The sequence below is a fragment of the Neopelma chrysocephalum genome, unplaced genomic scaffold (genome assembly GCF_003984885.1).
Source record: "Neopelma chrysocephalum unplaced genomic scaffold, ASM398488v2 Primary Assembly neopelma1_85, whole genome shotgun sequence".
Taxonomy (NCBI): domain Eukaryota; kingdom Metazoa; phylum Chordata; class Aves; order Passeriformes; family Pipridae; genus Neopelma; species Neopelma chrysocephalum.
Window position 1 is genome coordinate 7350991 of NW_020897747.1, and position 17170 is coordinate 7368160.

Below are 17170 nucleotides of genomic sequence, written 5' to 3' on the forward strand. Positions count from 1 at the left end.
CAGAGCTCAGTACTTAAGCAGGGGGATACTCACACATGTGGCACATTTCTGGGCCATGCAGTTTGCTGAGTAAATATTCTATAATATCCCTGTTTCTTTTGTCATCAGGTGAATCTGTGCAGGGACTCCCTGGACCTCGTGGTCCACCAGGTAAGAGCTTGTTCCTCTGAAACGGAACAGGAAAGTGGGAGGTTTTTCCAGTGCCTCTATTCTGTGCCTTTCAGTATCCCAGATCTTGTGCCTGGTGGAATTTAGTAGGCCTGACTTTACTAGAAGCAATATGTCCCATAGGGGGTTCCTACTAACACAGTTTCACTGCAGCAAGATGCCACCCAACAGAGGACATTTGCTTTGGCAGAGGTTTCCAGCCAGAGTAGTAATTCATAAAAGCCATACTTTTTGGAAAGACACCCAAAGTTTTCAAGTTCCCAAAGGAAGTAACTGCAATCAATTCCATATTTATTTCTTACTTGTCCAGCCTTAACTTCCAGCTGTGGACAGATGGGGAGGTTCTTATCATGAGGAACATATCCCCACTCCCCCTCCTGCATAGAGTTCCCTTCAACAACCAGAACAGGGGAGGTGCAGGAGGACATGAGACAGGAGCACAACCCCATTCTTTGCTCTCTGCTCAGTAGGAAAAAGGGGCAGGTCAGGTGTATGGACATTTCCTTTCACTGTAGTGAAGGCCAGCTGCAATAGGCACCCTGTACCACAAAGAAAAGAGTCTCTCTGTCTTTTGTCTGCTACAGTGGCAAATTATAATGACAATTAACTAACAGGGATAGATGTGTGTGGAGAAAATGATGATATGAGCATCCACTGGGAAATACTTGAGCTAAGGCCGTGGCTGGAGATGTAGCAGCTCTGACATACATTTACATACATTGCTGACGATCATCTTTCCTGAAGCCTTTTTGTGTCCCTTTTGCCAGGACCTCCAGGCCCACCAGGGAGACCAGGATCTTCCATGTCCACTTCAGGTAGGTTCTTATCACTCATTCCCTCACCTGTGCCCTGGGAATGTCCTGTTGGGTTTCCAGAGAGCACATACTTGGCTGGGACCAGGTGGAGCCAGAGAAACCTTGTGTCATGTTCTGTTGGGTGTCATGTTCTGTTGGATATCATGAAGAAATCTTTTTGTTTTAATTACAGAAGGATTCTTCACGGGCCCGCCAGGTCCACCAGGACCACCAGGCCCGAAGGGAGACCAAGGTGGGTGTATCCTGCTGCCTCACCAAAGTGCTAGATGGATCTCACCACCTTAGACTGAAAAGAAGGAAGGACGGGCTTGAGCGCAGGAAGCATCCTGCCTTTCTGTGGCTGTAACAAAGCTTAGCACAGTTGTCACTAAGTAGGGACTCCTGTCTGCCATAAAACAAGTCAGTCTTTTTCAGAGAAATTTGTTGGCCTCCAGTACTAGTGGCAAGGCAATCACTGTATTCCCATCCCAACTTTTCAAGCCCGTTAGATTCAAGAGCATTCAGAGCTTCAAATTTGCCGTTGAAGGGAAACAGTCTTTTTGCAAAATGTGCTGTGAACTAAGTCAGTGGAAGGAGGGGTCCCTGTGAATTGTAGCTCAGATCTCAGCTGGCAAGAAATCGTGGCACCCACTACCTTTACCCATTTCTTTCCTGCAAATTGAAGGCCAAGATAATAAGCTGCAGTGTGGGCTGGGATGTTGCAGATGAGAGTAAAGCAACTAATAACACTGTTCCTCTGCTCCCCTGTTTACAGGCGAACGAGGTCCACGAGGACTCACGGGTAAGGAGGTTTCCAGGAGGTGTCAGTGGGGTTCAGGGTAGGTTGCCTGTGTATATAACTGCTCCTTCATTTCTGTGTCCCACACAGGAGAACCAGGTGAACCTGGCCTTTCAGCATTCTCCTCCCATGGTTAGTCTGTGCCCCTATCCCCTTTTGAATTCATTGTCCCTAGGCTGAAACCAGGGGCAAGATTCTGCTCTATTGGTTCTAGCTTGGTTTTAGTGGAGCCAGGATTTTGTCCACTTTATTCCCGTGAATCTCTGACTCTCCTTCTGCAATTTCCAGGTGAAAGAGTCACCATACAGGGACCCCCAGGCCCACCAGGCCCACCTGGACCAAAAGGTGATGTTTAAAATCTTCTTTCTTTCTTTCTTTGCTGATGGCCTCACACAGCAAGCAAGGTTGAGATCTTACCAGAACCTAGTCCTTTGGTAACTACAGCTGTGCTCACCCTGCCTTTTCAGGCAGAGCAGGATTATGGCAATAGAATTGCTCTGAGCACAAGGCACTTGAGCAGATCACAGAAGGCGCAGGAAAGCTGCTGTAGCCTCTTTCTTATTCCCAACAAGCTGTTAATTCAAGTCATTACAAGGGCTGGGTAGTTGCTTCTCTGACAACATTTAGCTCAACTGTTTTACATGACCAAGCTATGTAACATGCAGTGACCCCCATTACAACTGTCTGTCTCCCTTCCCTCACTGTTTTCCAGGTGATGCAGGTGTCCCAGGCGCTCCCGGCATCCCAGGAGCATCTCGAGGTAAGAGGCCAGATGATCGTTAGTATTAACAAGGCTCTGATATTAACAGGGAATGCTGACATCCCGGTGGAGACTTTGAAAAAGCTCCTTTGACTTTTACCAGTGAGGTTGCCAATATAATGCTGATGGGATTTGTGTCCAAAACCTCTTTTTTGCACAGCTTTCCTTTAATCATAAAATTTAAGAATTGTTAGTTTTCTTTTTTCCAGCTTACTGGGAATCCTTTGAGCCAGAGTTTTTCCTCTGTGTGAGTAGGTTTTTGAACTGGTGCTGCCCAGGCTGACTGGGATTGGGAGCAGCGGGGCAGTGAGGTTAGACTAATGAGCTTGACTGCTTTATAATCTCCATCTGTATTCTGCACAGCATTGCACTGTGGTGCACAAACTGACCAGTTCTGCCCATTCAAAGGTCTCTGAACTCAGCCCTACAGAGCTGCATGGGCTGAGTTACAAGATGCTGGAATAATTGAAGACATTATACTTCCAAATAGCCCATGCACAGACTGTTTAGAGATGGAGGGAGAGCCCCTCCCTAGTCCATTTCCAAAGGTCTTTCCAGACATGTTGGAAGGGCTTGATGCAAATACACTTTAGCATCACTTGGTCTAATGCAACCATGCCAAAACCATTCCTTTTCCTTACAATGCTTTCTGTAGGAGGATCCAGGCAAATTCAGGGGCCCCCAGGACCTCCTGGGCCACCCGGTCCTCCTGGCCCAGGTGGAAGTTCATCTCAAGAGATTCAGCAGTATGTCACTGACTACCTGAAGAGTGAGTATAACAAGATTTTTGCTGTGGGTCAGCAATGCATGCCTATCACTCTTTTGCTCCCTGAGCTCTTGTCTCCCCTTTGGAAACAGCAGCCCTATTACTCTGGACGTAATTCTGTTGAATACTGTGAAATGCTGTTGCCCACTGTGGCCTCTGCAGAACTGTCCTTCTGTTTTCCTGTTCTTTGCCAGGTCCAGTAATTGTGCATATGGTCAGTCTTCCCTCTTACTGATGTGGGCATATCTTGGGCTTCCTACCTAGGTGACAGTGTAAGACATTATTTGACTGGTGCCCAGGGCCCACCAGGCCCTCCAGGCCCACCTGGAGTTATCACCACTGCAGATGGGATGACCCTGGATTATGCAGAGCTGGCTACCCGTGTTATGAGCTATATGACAAGTAAGCACCGTGTTGGTAAGCTCTATACTGAGCCATACTCTCAGCTAAGTTTGTACAGCACCTGGGAGGTGAGAACCAGAGGAGAAGCAACAGTCTTTAAATAGCAGCACCTCAACCATACTCATCTTCAGCAGTCTTGGCCCAGGATTCCACAGACCTGAGGTGTCCTCTGAGCCTGGTCCCATTTTAATGGTTAGATTAACTAGCAGTTGCTGCTGTTTAAATTGTCTCACCTTAAACATTTGCTGTTAGACCCTTTAACACCCCAAGACCCAGAGGTGCCTTTATTTTGTATATGCGGTCCCAAGTATTCTGGGGTTGTCTTGTAGACTTGGGGCTCTGCTAAAGTAAATGAAATTCCCAGAGCTTTTGGAAGTAGTCAGAGGACCACAGACCACACAGCTGTGGAGACAACCAGGATGTATGAGATAGCAACTGATTCATAGTTAAGGGCATGAGAAGCCCATTCTACCAGTTAAACTGGATTAATTCAGCTTTCCTTTGTCCCCTCCTGACCCCTCTTCAACTTCTGTCTCATCCTGATGTAAAACCTTTTCATTCCGACAGGCTCTTCAGGTCGCTATGAGTCATTTGCCAGCTCAGCATCAACTACATCCATTTTGTACCAAGAACTTCTGGACCTGCTGCAGCGTAAGTGACACTCAAGGGAAATGTGAGACTGGGGGTAAAGCATCCCATCATCCTGGAGATCTGTCTTTCCCTTCCAGTCTCCTGCCTCCAGCTGGAGTTACCTGCAGCTGCTTCAGAGGGCAATGGGCTGCCATAGGTGCTGCTGAGTGACCTGTGAAGTCTCCTTCCATGTTCTTTTGAGACAGATTTGTGTGTCTTGTATTGGAGAGTTCACCTGCTTTCCAGAAGCTTCCTCACCTTTGTTACACTTTTGCTTTTCATACCCACAGTTGGAACTCTGCAATTTCTTACTCTCTTACTCTCTCCCCTCCCTTCCCCTCCTTGTCTAAGTGGTATCTGCCTATGTCCTTCCTTTTCAGGAATTCCCACAATTTTCCCCAGGCTCCCTCCCACTAAACCTTGGTCACCCACTGAACATTTCCAGCTCCCCCACTCTCTTAGGGTTCCCCTCATTCCTTTTGCCCACCCCAAAGTCTTGCTATGTTATCGTCCTTAAGGTGAGGAAGATCCCCAGCTCTCTATTCTTTTCTCTACACACTGTTACTGTGGACTGATAGATAATCCTCCAGGATGTCATTTTGCTGTGCCTGAGGGTATTGATGATGCTGGCCAGCCCTGAGCTCCAAATGGCTACTGAAATGCCACACACCTCAGCATGGTCTTTTCCCAACTGAGCTGCTTTTTATTCCCTTTACCCAAGATGTTGTCCAGGGTGTCCCAAAGAAATAGAGCACAAAACAGTCCCTTTAGCAATCCAAATTCTCATCTGCCTCAAACCCTTGTTGTAGGAGATTCCCAGCTCTGCCACAAATGTTTCTGGCACCACGCACAGGACAGTTCACACTCAGAAAAGACTGGGGAAAAGGGCTTTGCATCCACAGGTTTGGTGCTCTCCCCAGTGGTGGGGGCTCAGCTCACAGGCTGGGAACTCTTCACACCTGGTGTCTGTGCAGCAGCTGGATGGCCTTAAAAGGTGCATTTTTTCATTTCTAGGAGAAGAAATTCGTCGGTATCTCATTGGACCTCAGGGCCCACCAGGACCTCCTGGACCAGGGGGAGATGGCACATCTCTGTCGCTGGATTATGATGAGCTGACCAGGCGGTTTATCAGCTACTTGTCAAGTAATGGTCTTTATTAGTGTGTGTTTCCCTCTGTTCCTTTGGGGGCTCAGCAGAAAGCTCCTGCTGTCAGTCAGTGAAAACAATTTGTGTTGACTGTGTGAATCCCACACAGTCAACATAGACCTCCTCATAGGGACTGTGAGAGACTTGGAAAAGAGCAAAGGTACCCTGTAGCTAAGATACTACCCACAGTCTCTAAGAAGGAGTTCTTGCTTTGTTAAAAATTGAGCTTAGGAACATAATTTCACCTTAGCCATCTTAGAAGTACCATCAACACCTTTAATTGCCTTTTATAACCCATTTCTTACTGGCTCTGTGGCCAGGATATATCTTCCTGTGAAAGAATTGGTCTGTGCCCGCTCAGGCAACAAATTCTTAGAAGTTTAAAGTTAGTCAAAGCAAATTCCATGTCTCTGCTTCATTTTCCCTTCTGTAGCGGGATGATATAGTATGTAAGAACTGTTGGACAGAGAGGACCTGGAGCATCCCCAGCAGCAGCACTGAAAAGCCTAATCCTGGTATCTGCTTAGGAGCACAGCCTGGTCTATGCTCAGTCTCTCTAAGAGCCCTTGAAGACCAGGTCTCACTAGTGGACTACTCCTGAGATGGAGGGAATTTCCTATTTGGGTCTGGAAGCAGGAAACTGCAGTTTAATGGCAGTTTACAGCTCAAGCAGGACAGCTGCATTTTGTCAGCACAGACATTTCATTAGAGCAAATCACAAAGTGCAGTGTGTTGCCTCAGAGCTGCAGACACAGGGAGAGCAGCACATGCATCAGTCTGCAGGTCACAGCTGAGCTGCAAGTCTGGGAGTGCCCCCATCATATCATGGGTTCATGAGGTGCAGAGCTTTTGCCAAGAACAGAGCCTGATCCCTGCCTGTCTGCAGGTGCCCTTATGTTGAGGTTGATGAGCAAGCTCTAACTCCAAGTCCAGAACAAGGCTTGATCTCTGGTTCCCAGCACAACCTGCTGATGAGAGCACTCCATGCTGCAGGAGTCCCTCCTGCATTGCCTGTGAACAAGCCTGGCAGCCTGTCTGCTCATACTCTTCTGATAATGTGGATCTGTTTGATTTTGCAGGTTCTGGGATGAGCATTGGACTTCCTGGACCACCTGGGCCTCCAGGGACTCCTGGTATATCCTACAGTGAGCTGACAGCATATCTGAGAAGTAAGTGAACTTCTTTGCTCCCCTGCTGTGGGTCCCTACACAGCCCTGGGATCTTTTTTTATAACCTTAGTCACAGAATTTCCCCTTTTGCCCATCATGACAAATATAATCCTGTATGAATAAAATCTGATGGCCCCTCATCCTTAGCAGCTCTGTAGACCTCTGGGCTCTGCCAGGACCTGCACACAACACAAGGGGCTGCAGCTGGATCGTTGTGTTCCTGTAGGGAGCAGCAGAGACGATATCTTAGGAATGGGCATGGAGGAGCCCTTTGTTGTATCCACACTCTGCAGCATAAAGGTGTAATTTCTTACGCAGCTCTTTAAAAGTATATTTAAAGAGGGACTTCTGCTCTCTCTGGAATCTCCTGACTTTCCAATGTGATGTCTACACACAGGGAAGTGAGATGCCCCAGGAAGGCTGCACCAGAAGGTGCTGGGGAGAAAAAAGTGCCTTATACTTGGCTGTATTTGGCATTACCTGTATTGTCAAGGAACATTCATCAGGGTTGTGGTTGTTTGGGTGACTTCTTTTCTTATCTTGTGTCTTACAGACTCTGAATTCAGTGGATTTGTTGGGCCCCCTGGTCCTGCAGGGCCCCCAGGACCTCCAGGGATCCCTGGAACACCAGGCACCACTTTGGAGGATGTCTCTGCCTACCTACAAAGTAAAGCACTTGTGTTTCTCACAGAGATTCTGTTTGTAGGTGGTTGGGGAACTGAGGCTGAGATTTAGCTTATGAGGGGTGAGACTACCCACTGAGAACAAAGTCACTTTAAAGAAAAAAATCTCATCATTATCGTCTGTAAAGGAATGGAAGTTGGGGTTGGAGACATTCAAGATCCCCAGACGTGCGATTTCCTTGTCTTCTTGCTGATGAAAAATAATTCTTTCTCTCTCTCAAGATGTGGGATACTCTTCCCATTCTGGAGTCCGGGGCCCCCCTGGTCCTCCTGGCCCTCCAGGACCCCCAGGCTTCTCAGGAACTGGCCTTTTGTCCTATGCTGACATCACCCACAGCGATGAGTTCAGGAGTGAGCTGATCCAGTACCTGAAGAGTAAGGAGACACCATCCATCCTTCCTGCACACATTCCAAGCCATGCTTTGCCCCATGTAGGTGCTCTCTGCCACAGCTGAGGCATTCCTGTAGGAGTCTTCCCTGAACTGGGGCTGCAGAAACACCTTACCTCTACAGCCAGGTCTGTGCAGGACTGTGCTGCATCCTGCAGGGTTGTCTCCTCTCAGTCCAACTGCCTGTCCAAGGTCCATGTTGTGACACAACAGGGACAGGCACTGGGCACTTAAAATTGGCCTGTGCTGAACAGCAAGTCCCCAGTAAGGACACTGGAAGAGTTTTGCCATGGGAAAAGCATTTTCTTTGGCAAGCACCTGCCCCCAGAGCAATGGATGATTCAGGGGTTGGAAGGCAGCACTGAGGCAGCTGTGAAGCAGCTTTGGTCTGAGCTCATCCTGCCAAGTCATCCAGGGCAATCTTTCAAAAACATGAGGCTCCCCTCACTTTTGGGAGACTGGTCACAGAATGGCTGTTTTGTCAGAGGTGCTGAAATTAGCCTGGGAGGAGTGCACCCTTGTGCAAAGTCAGTGGGCATATTCCCAAGACTGGGCACACAAAACTGTGGGAGAGATGGGAAGGAGGAGGGTGCCACCTGTAGAGATCAAAATTGAAGTACTTGCCTGCTGCCTGAGAAGTGGCACTTGATGAGGGTTGGTGGGACAGAATTTCACTCAGGTGGTAGCACAAGACCTTTGCCAAGCCCAGTGTCCCTGAAGTTCTCCCCTTGTATTTTGCAGGTGATGAAGTTCGAAGCTACATCTCAGGGCCACCTGGGCCCCCTGGGCCACGGGGACCACCAGGACCCAAAGGAGACAGTGGCTTCATGGCTGGGTCTCTGTCTTCATCCTACCAAGGGTTACGGACTTCTGAGCGCTCGCATGGAGGATCCCTTGGTGCTGAGGGCTCCCACGGGGGGTCACTGGGCTCAGGCAGCTCATATGGCAGCTCCATGAGCAGGATGTCCTCTTACTCAGTGGGCAGTGATGGCACTTACGGTGCCTCCATGGGTGCTGATGGGACTTACGATGGGTTGCTGACAGAGGAGGAATCCCACAGCAGATCAGCAGGTTCGAGCAGATCCTACAGCAACTCCTTCTCTGGTTCCCTGGATTACAATGAGCTGGCACTCCGTGTGTCAGAGAGCCTACAGAGTGAGTGAAAAGCCTGCTTGTCCTGACCCTCCCTGTCCCAGCCTACAACTCCTAACTCCCTGTGCCTGCTGTCATGCTGGTCACTTCCCTTCCTGCTGCCTACCGCTCTCCCTTACACCTTCCTGCCTCAGCATCCAGCCACAGTTCTCCTAGAGCTCCTTTCAAATGCAATCTTTAATTCCTCAGGCCGAGGTATTCTTCAGGACCTGATGTCTTACACTGCACAGGGACCTGCAGGTCCCCCAGGCCCTCCTGGTCCCCCTGGCATCAGCAGGGTCTTTGCAGCCTATGGCAATGTCACTGAGGACCTCATGGACTTCTTTAGAAGTAAGTGACATTGACTTGCCATTTCTGGCTCGTGCATATGAGATCTCCCCAAACTCTCACAGACCTAATGATCTTTTCACCTTTGCACATTGCAAAAGCCAAGGTACACCACTAGAGGTGGATGGTCTTTCAATCTCCTTCCTCCCTTGCTGGGGAGGTGCAGTCTTATCATTAGGAAGGACATCAGTTTTTCCCACTATTTGTAAGAAACTCATCCCAAACCCTGAATGTCTCCGGGCTTGCAATCTGTGTGGCCCATTTTAACATGGCTGGGCTGGCACACATACAAATACATGAGTCAACTGCTCACTCTGCTCTCAGATTCCTTGCCCTGAGCACAGGCCAGCTCCAGCCCTGGTGACAGCCAGGACACCCAGACAGCGTGGCAGAGCAGGGCTGGTGAAATGCCATCACAGCCTATCCCTGGAACTTTGCTGGGACCAAAACCATTTTTGAAAAACTTTCTCTGTCAGTCTCATCCCATCTAACTGAGAGGAATGACCTTCCACGGTGACCCACTGCTTCTCTGAGTAAGCACAGTGGTTTGACCCTCTTATTCATCCTCTCCTTCATTTCCCTCTCCAGCATATGGTGCCATCCAGGGGCCACCTGGTGAAAAGGGAGAGAGGGGTTATCCTGGACCCAAAGGTAAGGTTTGCCATCCTTTCCCTCTTTAGCCCTGTGAGGCCCAGGAAGCAGCACTGTGACAACAGAGGTAGTTGGCACAGCACTGCTCAAGGTCACACCTTCCTACAGTGAAGGTGGCACCTTCAGGATCTCAGCCAAAACATTGTCCTGCCTTGGCCTCCCTTACCCTGGTCTGTCCCTGTCCATGAGCTGCTTGTGCTCAAGGGCAAACTTGGTCTTCTCATCCCTTCAGGTGACCCTGGGCCAATGGGCCCACCAGGACGACAAGGGCACAGGGGACCGAAAGGAGAGAAGGGAGAGAAAGGTATGAACACCTGCCATCCCCAGGAGAGCAGGGTTTGCCTGTCAGGGAGTGAAGGATTCCCCAGGCACCAGCCCATCACTGGGAATAGCTGGAAAACAGTTTTGGATCTTTTGTCTTCCTACATGAACTTTTCCAATAACTCCTTTTTACTTTATTGTCTCTAGGTGAACAAGTGTATGTTGGCAGAAGAAAAAGAAGAAGTGTTGGGGTTTAAGGAAAGAGGCAGCTCAGTTCTGCACAGGGCAGCAATCCCAGCAGCCTGTAGAGAATTAGCCTGAGTCTTCACTGCCTTAATGCTAAAAAGTCCTTGCCACTCAGCAGACCCCTTAGACTTGATAGTTCAGTGTTGCTGCAGAGATCTGAATGTCTCCTGTACATGTCCAGCATGGCCCCACTGTGGGTGTTTGCTCTTCTTACTGATGTTTGGCTGCCTGACCCTGAGCTCCCAGGCTGACAAGGCCTTCCTGTCTCACCTAGTCCAGGCTTCTTGTATTACTCCCAGCTATGTACAAACCTGTTTTTTTTAACAAGTAGCCAACTATCCAGCAAAAAGAAAAAAAAGAAAGCAATTCCACCCCCATCAAATGCTGTGCTTTGTCAGGGATCAGATGCAGGATCAGCCCACAGGATACAAGATGCTGCAAGATACCCTGGGACTGAGCTTGCACCGCACTGGGATTCCCTCTCCACAAACCCTGCTGGCCCTAAGTGGGAGGCAGCAGCACAGCAAGACAGGACATGCACAGGGACCAAACAGAAGCACTTTTAAAAGTAATTTGTTTATCTTTTTAAAAATATTTTTGTATTTTTTTCTGGTTTTCTAAACATTGGGGAAACATAATTTTAATGTAAACAGCCCAATTAAAGTGTGTTTTTAAGCCAATCCCTGAACTACTCAGGACCAGCTTTCTGTGCTTGCAGGTTGTGTTGTGGGGTAGGGTGAGGCACCTGAGAGGGGTCTGAGGTACAGTGGTAAAATACAATGGCACAATGTTAAATACTTTTTACACTCAGTTATTTTAAAAATTCTAAATTGTCCCCTTCACTCCAACATCACTTGTATTTCATGCAAGTTTTCCATCAACAAAACAGAGACAATCTCAGCAAACTGTGATTTTTATTGTATTTACAGCAGAATTATTACAGTATTCTACAGAAAGCCATGAAATCAATTACTTTTAAAAACAAGACCAAAAAAAACCCAAACCAAAATCATTGTATGGCTGCTACTGCAAGTTCACTTCCACGAGCTGTACAGAAACCCTTAGCCAATTATTCAAACATCTCATGATTTTTGGTTGCTTTCTGTAAGGCAAAAGTAACTTGTTCTGCAGTTAACACAAAACATTCAATGAACTGCTGGGAGAACGCGAGGCCGGCGGTGCCTCAGTGGATGTGCTTTGTCACAGGACTGTGACAGGACTCCCGCTCTGCTTGGCTTGCTGACAGAACATGTGGGTGACAGCTCAATGTTAGATTTCACTCCATGTCCCTTTCTAGTTTCTGTTCTTTCCACCATTTTAGGACTGATACTGTAAAAGAAGCCTTACCACTTGGTTTGGTAATTGGGGAAGAGATTTTGGAAAATCAGGGTAACTTTGGGCTCGGCCACTCCCTTTTGCTTTCGGTACAATGGAAGCACATGAGCCTTTAGTGATGAGTTGGGTTAGAGAGTGTTTGTATTCAAGGGGTTGTTCTTCTCTGGCACCACTGACTGCCCCAATGCCAGATGTGCAAAGGAGCTACAAAAATGAAGCACAAGAATTGAGGTGGGAGAAAGGGGGTGGAAAACAACTAAAAGTTCTGTAAAAGAGAAACACTGTAGAGTTTTCTTTTGTCTTCTCCCCTTTATCTGTTCTCATCTTTTGTAAGACTGAGAAACAATGGGGCATCCTGGCCTTGGCTTGCCTGTGAACAAGGAAGGTTATTTCTCTCTGACCTTATTTCAACTGCTGTGAAGATGGCAGAAGTAGTCTGAGAATGGGAAATGTGCACAGACACATCAAAGCAAGGGAGTTTTGGAGATCAAGAAGTGCAGGTTTTGACATAAAATGACAAGAATATAAATGTTAACATAGAAGGCAGAGAACTTATCTACACAGTGACTGCCCTAAACACTCCTCCCTCCCCTTCCTCCAACAACCAGAGTCACTGTCCTCAAAAACTTGCCCTGCTTTCCCAGCTGAACCAAGAAACAGGAGTTCAGTGGAAGCAGCCAGCACTGAGCTTATTTGCGCATTTCAATTTCCAGCAAGATGAGTGTTTGAGGTCCTGGGAGCTGCAGCTGCACAGCAGCTCTGAAAATCAAGCTGCCTAAAAGTGGACTTGAGTGCCTGAATTTAAAACACCTTATTCAAATCTTTCCTATACCAAAGCATCCTTGAAATACTTGCAAGACAGATACTGTTTCAGCTGAAGAACCAACTTAAACTTCCAGCGTGATTTTGCTGTCACAAAAGACATGGTGTGATGAAAGAAATTTCTTTGCTGCTTTGCTTGGCTGCATCTTAGTTAAGGTGCTACATTTCTTATTTATTAAGAAAAATAATTCAGTAGCATGGAGTTGTCATAAAGTCCTCTGGGACAGAAGAATAATTTTTTAAACTGTGTGACTGATTAGATAGTGAACACCCATGAATGTAATTTTAAAAGGGGTATTAGCTGAAAAGATTATCTGGAAAAAAGGATGCAGCTCAACTGGAATTTAACAGTATTTTAACAGTATTTTAACTGATGTGAAAAATCACTGTGAGTGAATGCCACCAGTCAGGACAGCAGCCCTGCCACCTTGGAATTGGAATTCAGGTGTCAATTCAAATAAAGGTTTTCCTTCAGAAGGCATTTATAAATCAGGATCCATCTAATCAATCATAAGACTAACAACCTCAATATCATATCTTTACATACCATACACGCTTCTTGTGCATTCAGCAGAGACAGCAGAGCGCTTGGAGAAGGAAAATTTGTTTTATGGGAATCAGAGAGGATCAAATGTTGGAGTATTTCTCCCTTATTGAAGTAAACAGCAAAATTCCCCTGGGACACCGGGAGGCCAAGGCCTGAGCCAGACCATTCCCCCCAGGACTGGTAACCTCTCCTCAGCCAGCCCCAGTCAGGAGAGATGTAGAGTCTCCTAAAATCAGGGGCACAGAAGCCCCCAGAGCTCCCTGGGCTACCGGCAGCACTGCGTTAGCCAAGGACTGGAGAGCCTGCACACAGCGAGTTCCAGGAACTCAGGACGTGAGCAGAGCCAGGGGCTCTGTCCTTACAAGGCCCTTTCCCATAAAAGCTGACTTAGCAGATGCCCAAATCTGCTTTCAGAGCTCAGGAAGCACATGTGAAGTCTGACCCCATCAGAGGCCAGGGGCCTGCAGGCAGGTTTTCTGTGAGGATCAGCTGTAAATACAGGAGGACAATCCATACACTGACTGCAATCCAAACACTTATTGCCTTTGCTCGTTTTCCTGTGGACAGTGTTTATGATGTAGTAAAACACAAAAGGTGAGAAAATACTGATTTGTGGCCAGCTTTGCAAGAGCATGTGGGGACAATAAGATCTGCCAAACACTCAGTAAGAAAGCACATTGTTTTGGCTGTGGAAAACACATCTAACTACCCTGGAGATGGAGCTGCTAACATTCATTAAAGGGAGGTGACATGAGACAGTACAGAGATTGGATTTTGTATCTCAGGAGATCTCTTTTGGGCCTATATGAGACTAAATTAATTTGAATTGAATTTTCCAACACTGATATAATATTGTAACACCTCTTTCATGTTCTGCAACACTTATATCCAATTTTATCAGTCTAAGTGTATAAGTACCCATGCTAGTTCCTGTTATCACACATAAAACATATTTTTCATGCTTGATATCAATTCTCAGCACAGTTCACAAGGCTGCAACTACTTCACAGTGCTCCCCACCTGAAGAGATGAGCAAGGTTTCCATCACCACATCTGATCTCTCCCTTCATCACACAGCTCAGTTACAGTTATTTGTGCAATTTACAATGAGATCAGATTGCAGGGGCCTATGTGAAAAGGATCTTCAAATAAAAGATGTAGGAGATTTAGACAAAGGTAAACAAAATGCCAATATACATTAGCAAGTTATCACTGAAACTACCAAAAACGTAAGGAGAAGATTATTAACGTAGTGTAGTGATAGGACAAGGAGCACTGGGTACAAATTGCAAGAGGGGGAATTTAGGATAGATATCAGGAAGAAATTTTTTACTGTGAGGGTGATGAGGCCCTGGAACAGGTTTCCCAGGGAGGCTGTGGATGCCCCAACCCTGAAAGTGTTCAAGGCCAGGCTGGCCTTGAGCAACCTGGTCTAGTGGAGGGGGGTGGGGGTTGGGACTAGATGATCTTTAAGGTCCATTCCAACCCCTTAACATTCTGTGATTCTGTGATTTCCCTCTGAGGAAAATCTGCCTGCCCTGCCTACTCCTTGAGTAAAGCACTGAGCCTACGTCATACGAAACTGCAAACAAATTCTGCTAAATAGAAATTAAGATTATTTAATGTTATCTCAGTAACAGTCAATTTATGAAGGTGGAGCTTAAAAAACAAAAGTTCTTCAAAGACTTTTTTTCTCCCTAATGAACAAACAATTCAAAGAACTTTGCATTTAGCAACAGAGAACATTCTAGAGATATGGTGTGTGAATTTACAACAGTACACAATACACATTTATAATAATAAAATGCCAGAAATTAAGGCTAGCTATTAAAGTAATTATGCTATCAAAAAGTTATAAAATTTAAATTAAAACATGCATTTTCCAATTAATTTTTTTCTGTGCTGTAAATTAAGTGTCTTCATTGAGAAGGTATCGGTTCAACGTCCAAGGATTTCATCATCCAAGGTTTCGACCACAGCTGATTATAAAGTCCTATGTTAATTTATGAGCTCATTGACATGCAGCAACAGTTCCCATGAAATGAACGTCGTGTAATGGTCACCAGCCACACGTTCAATGCAAGAGAGCAAAACAAAACGGTTGCAGTTGATGCCCGAAGAGACATGAGGAAGTCAGGCCTCAAACAACAGAAAGCAAACACTATTTTACAAATGGAACTCCAGCATACCCAAGTACAGCCTTTAATATTGTGTCTTGATATGACTCAACCTCTAACCACCAGAAGGAGTGCAGCAAAAATTGATCTAACACAGCTGTATTTCCCTACCCGCTACATGAGAAACATTTCAGATTTTCCACTGCAGATCAGTCAGGTAAATAACTTATTGTACATCTATGAACTTAAAAAATAAAACCTGCCTATGTTAGTAGGTGGCAACACAAAAGCAAAACACCCAGCTTCATAGAGGAGTTTGTCTATATATTTAACTTAAATCTTTCCACAAAATAAAATGACTAAAATTAAAAAAAGTTTGAATCTAACACTTCTAATGAAATCAGACTTTAGCCATGATTATTTATAAATATGACCATCCACCTCCACTTTTCCAATGGAGTTTAAATGAACAGGCTTTGGTAAGAACAGAACAATGGCTCTACCCATTCCAGGTACAGTTAGAGAAACCACGTGCATTTTGCACCCTGCTTTCTAAAAAATACATTCTACAGTTTTTCAATTTGTAGAACTAACCACCTGTAATAGCAAAGGAAAATAACAAACTGTGCATTTTAAAGTTAGCATTTCTTTCACCTTTACATATTTTAGTGCAAAATATTTTAGGGTGAGGATTTACAACCAAAATGGCAGTAGCAGCAAGAAATCTTGTTTTGTACAGTAACAACAATGCTAAGGAGTTTCGTTTTTTTAAATGACAAAACGTATCCTGTTACCAGGATCAGCATATCTAAGTGTTTCAGGCACTGTATTAATTAAACTAGCACCCCATTTCATTATGGAACTAATGGACAAAACATGTCATGGAGATCAGCTCAGTTTAATTTATGCCAGAGGTTTCTTTTGAAAGATATTACAAAGGCTTTTGCTTTTGCCAATTGTGTTTAAACATAAGGGTTTGTTTCTCTGATTACTGGCATGTTCTTAGCAATTAGTTTCAGTCCTTGCCATGAAGACACTGCTCAACATTATGAAACTTTAAACCTCTCATGGCATTTTCAATTGTGGAATTCTCTCGTGGAGAGATCTGATACTTAAAAACACAGTAGCAGAACTAATAATACATTGTTTAAATATTCACATAAGAAACCATTTTTTCTGTGATGAGAAAAAGCACAACTAATATTTCAGGTTTAAAGTCAAAACCATAGGTAACATACTTTTAGAGGCCGAGATAAAAAGCCCACTTAGTCTTGAAACACCTGAAGGACGTAACATTACCATTGTACACCAACACTGGGATCGTTTCTTCTGCTCAGAGAAGTGAAGAAACTGATGTGACACTGATTGTCTCCACTGAAAACAAAAAGCGCGGGGTCCTTGGATGTACACACGCCGCAGATAAGTCAGGTTAGATGGGTAAGGATGGAGAATTCCAAATAGGAAAAAACCTACAGCAGTTCCCAGACTTATGACCCAGTAGAGTGAAGGCTGGGGATTGGATAGAATTTGGAAATCCGGCTTTGTGTGGAAGGATTAAGGCATTCGGATTCTCCAGTCATTTTAAAGAAAACTTCCTGTTCCTGCAGTTTTCTGGCAAATTCTTCTTCCAGCGTCTAAAACCAAAATCAGATTGTCACAGAATTAACAAGGCAAAGTACAAGAAACCCATTATTGTGGTGATATATTGTCTGATATAACGCTGTAACTTCATAAACATCATCAAGAAAAGTCACCCAGCAAACATGAAATTGCAAGACACCACAAGCCAAGAACATCATCTACCTGTAGGACACCCCCTGAACTGTGTGAAAATCTAGCATTTTCCATTTTAAAATAAAATATAAACCCCCAAACCAACCTCTTCTATCTGCTCTTTAGCACTCAATTTTTGGAGTAACCCACTGGCTTCTGAAAGAACTCTGGGTTTAGGAATGCATCTCCAGCTAAGTTTTCCATGCATCACGCACACACATGCTGCAGGAGGG

The 17170-nt window shown here is 45.6% G+C and overlaps 2 protein-coding genes across 3 annotated transcripts in view; one reads left to right on the forward strand and one right to left on the reverse strand.

Moving 5' to 3' along the window:
* COL17A1 (collagen type XVII alpha 1 chain) overlaps positions 1 to 10515 on the forward strand; it is a 60581-nt gene extending 50066 nt beyond the window's left edge. The window contains exons 37-55 of the mRNA XM_027692129.1: positions 109 to 151; positions 928 to 983; positions 1156 to 1215; positions 1738 to 1764; positions 1852 to 1893; positions 2050 to 2106; positions 2474 to 2521; positions 3177 to 3290; positions 3552 to 3689; positions 4257 to 4340; positions 5334 to 5462; positions 6545 to 6634; positions 7188 to 7301; positions 7540 to 7692; positions 8448 to 8861; positions 9048 to 9188; positions 9774 to 9836; positions 10069 to 10140; positions 10305 to 10515. Of these exons, the coding sequence (XP_027547930.1) occupies positions 109 to 151; positions 928 to 983; positions 1156 to 1215; positions 1738 to 1764; positions 1852 to 1893; positions 2050 to 2106; positions 2474 to 2521; positions 3177 to 3290; positions 3552 to 3689; positions 4257 to 4340; positions 5334 to 5462; positions 6545 to 6634; positions 7188 to 7301; positions 7540 to 7692; positions 8448 to 8861; positions 9048 to 9188; positions 9774 to 9836; positions 10069 to 10140; positions 10305 to 10354 (1895 nt within the window). The 3' untranslated portion in view covers positions 10355 to 10515. The remainder of the gene's footprint in view (positions 1 to 108; positions 152 to 927; positions 984 to 1155; positions 1216 to 1737; positions 1765 to 1851; positions 1894 to 2049; positions 2107 to 2473; positions 2522 to 3176; positions 3291 to 3551; positions 3690 to 4256; positions 4341 to 5333; positions 5463 to 6544; positions 6635 to 7187; positions 7302 to 7539; positions 7693 to 8447; positions 8862 to 9047; positions 9189 to 9773; positions 9837 to 10068; positions 10141 to 10304) is intronic.
* A 4131-nt stretch (positions 10516 to 14646) lies between these two features.
* SLK (STE20 like kinase) overlaps positions 14647 to 17170 on the reverse strand; it is a 47410-nt gene continuing 44886 nt past the window's right edge. For both annotated transcript variants that reach the window (XM_027692124.1, XM_027692123.1), the window contains exon 18: positions 14647 to 16798. In XM_027692124.1, coding sequence (XP_027547925.1) covers positions 16652 to 16798 — 147 coding nt within the window. In that variant the 3' untranslated portion in view covers positions 14647 to 16651. The remainder of the gene's footprint in view (positions 16799 to 17170) is intronic.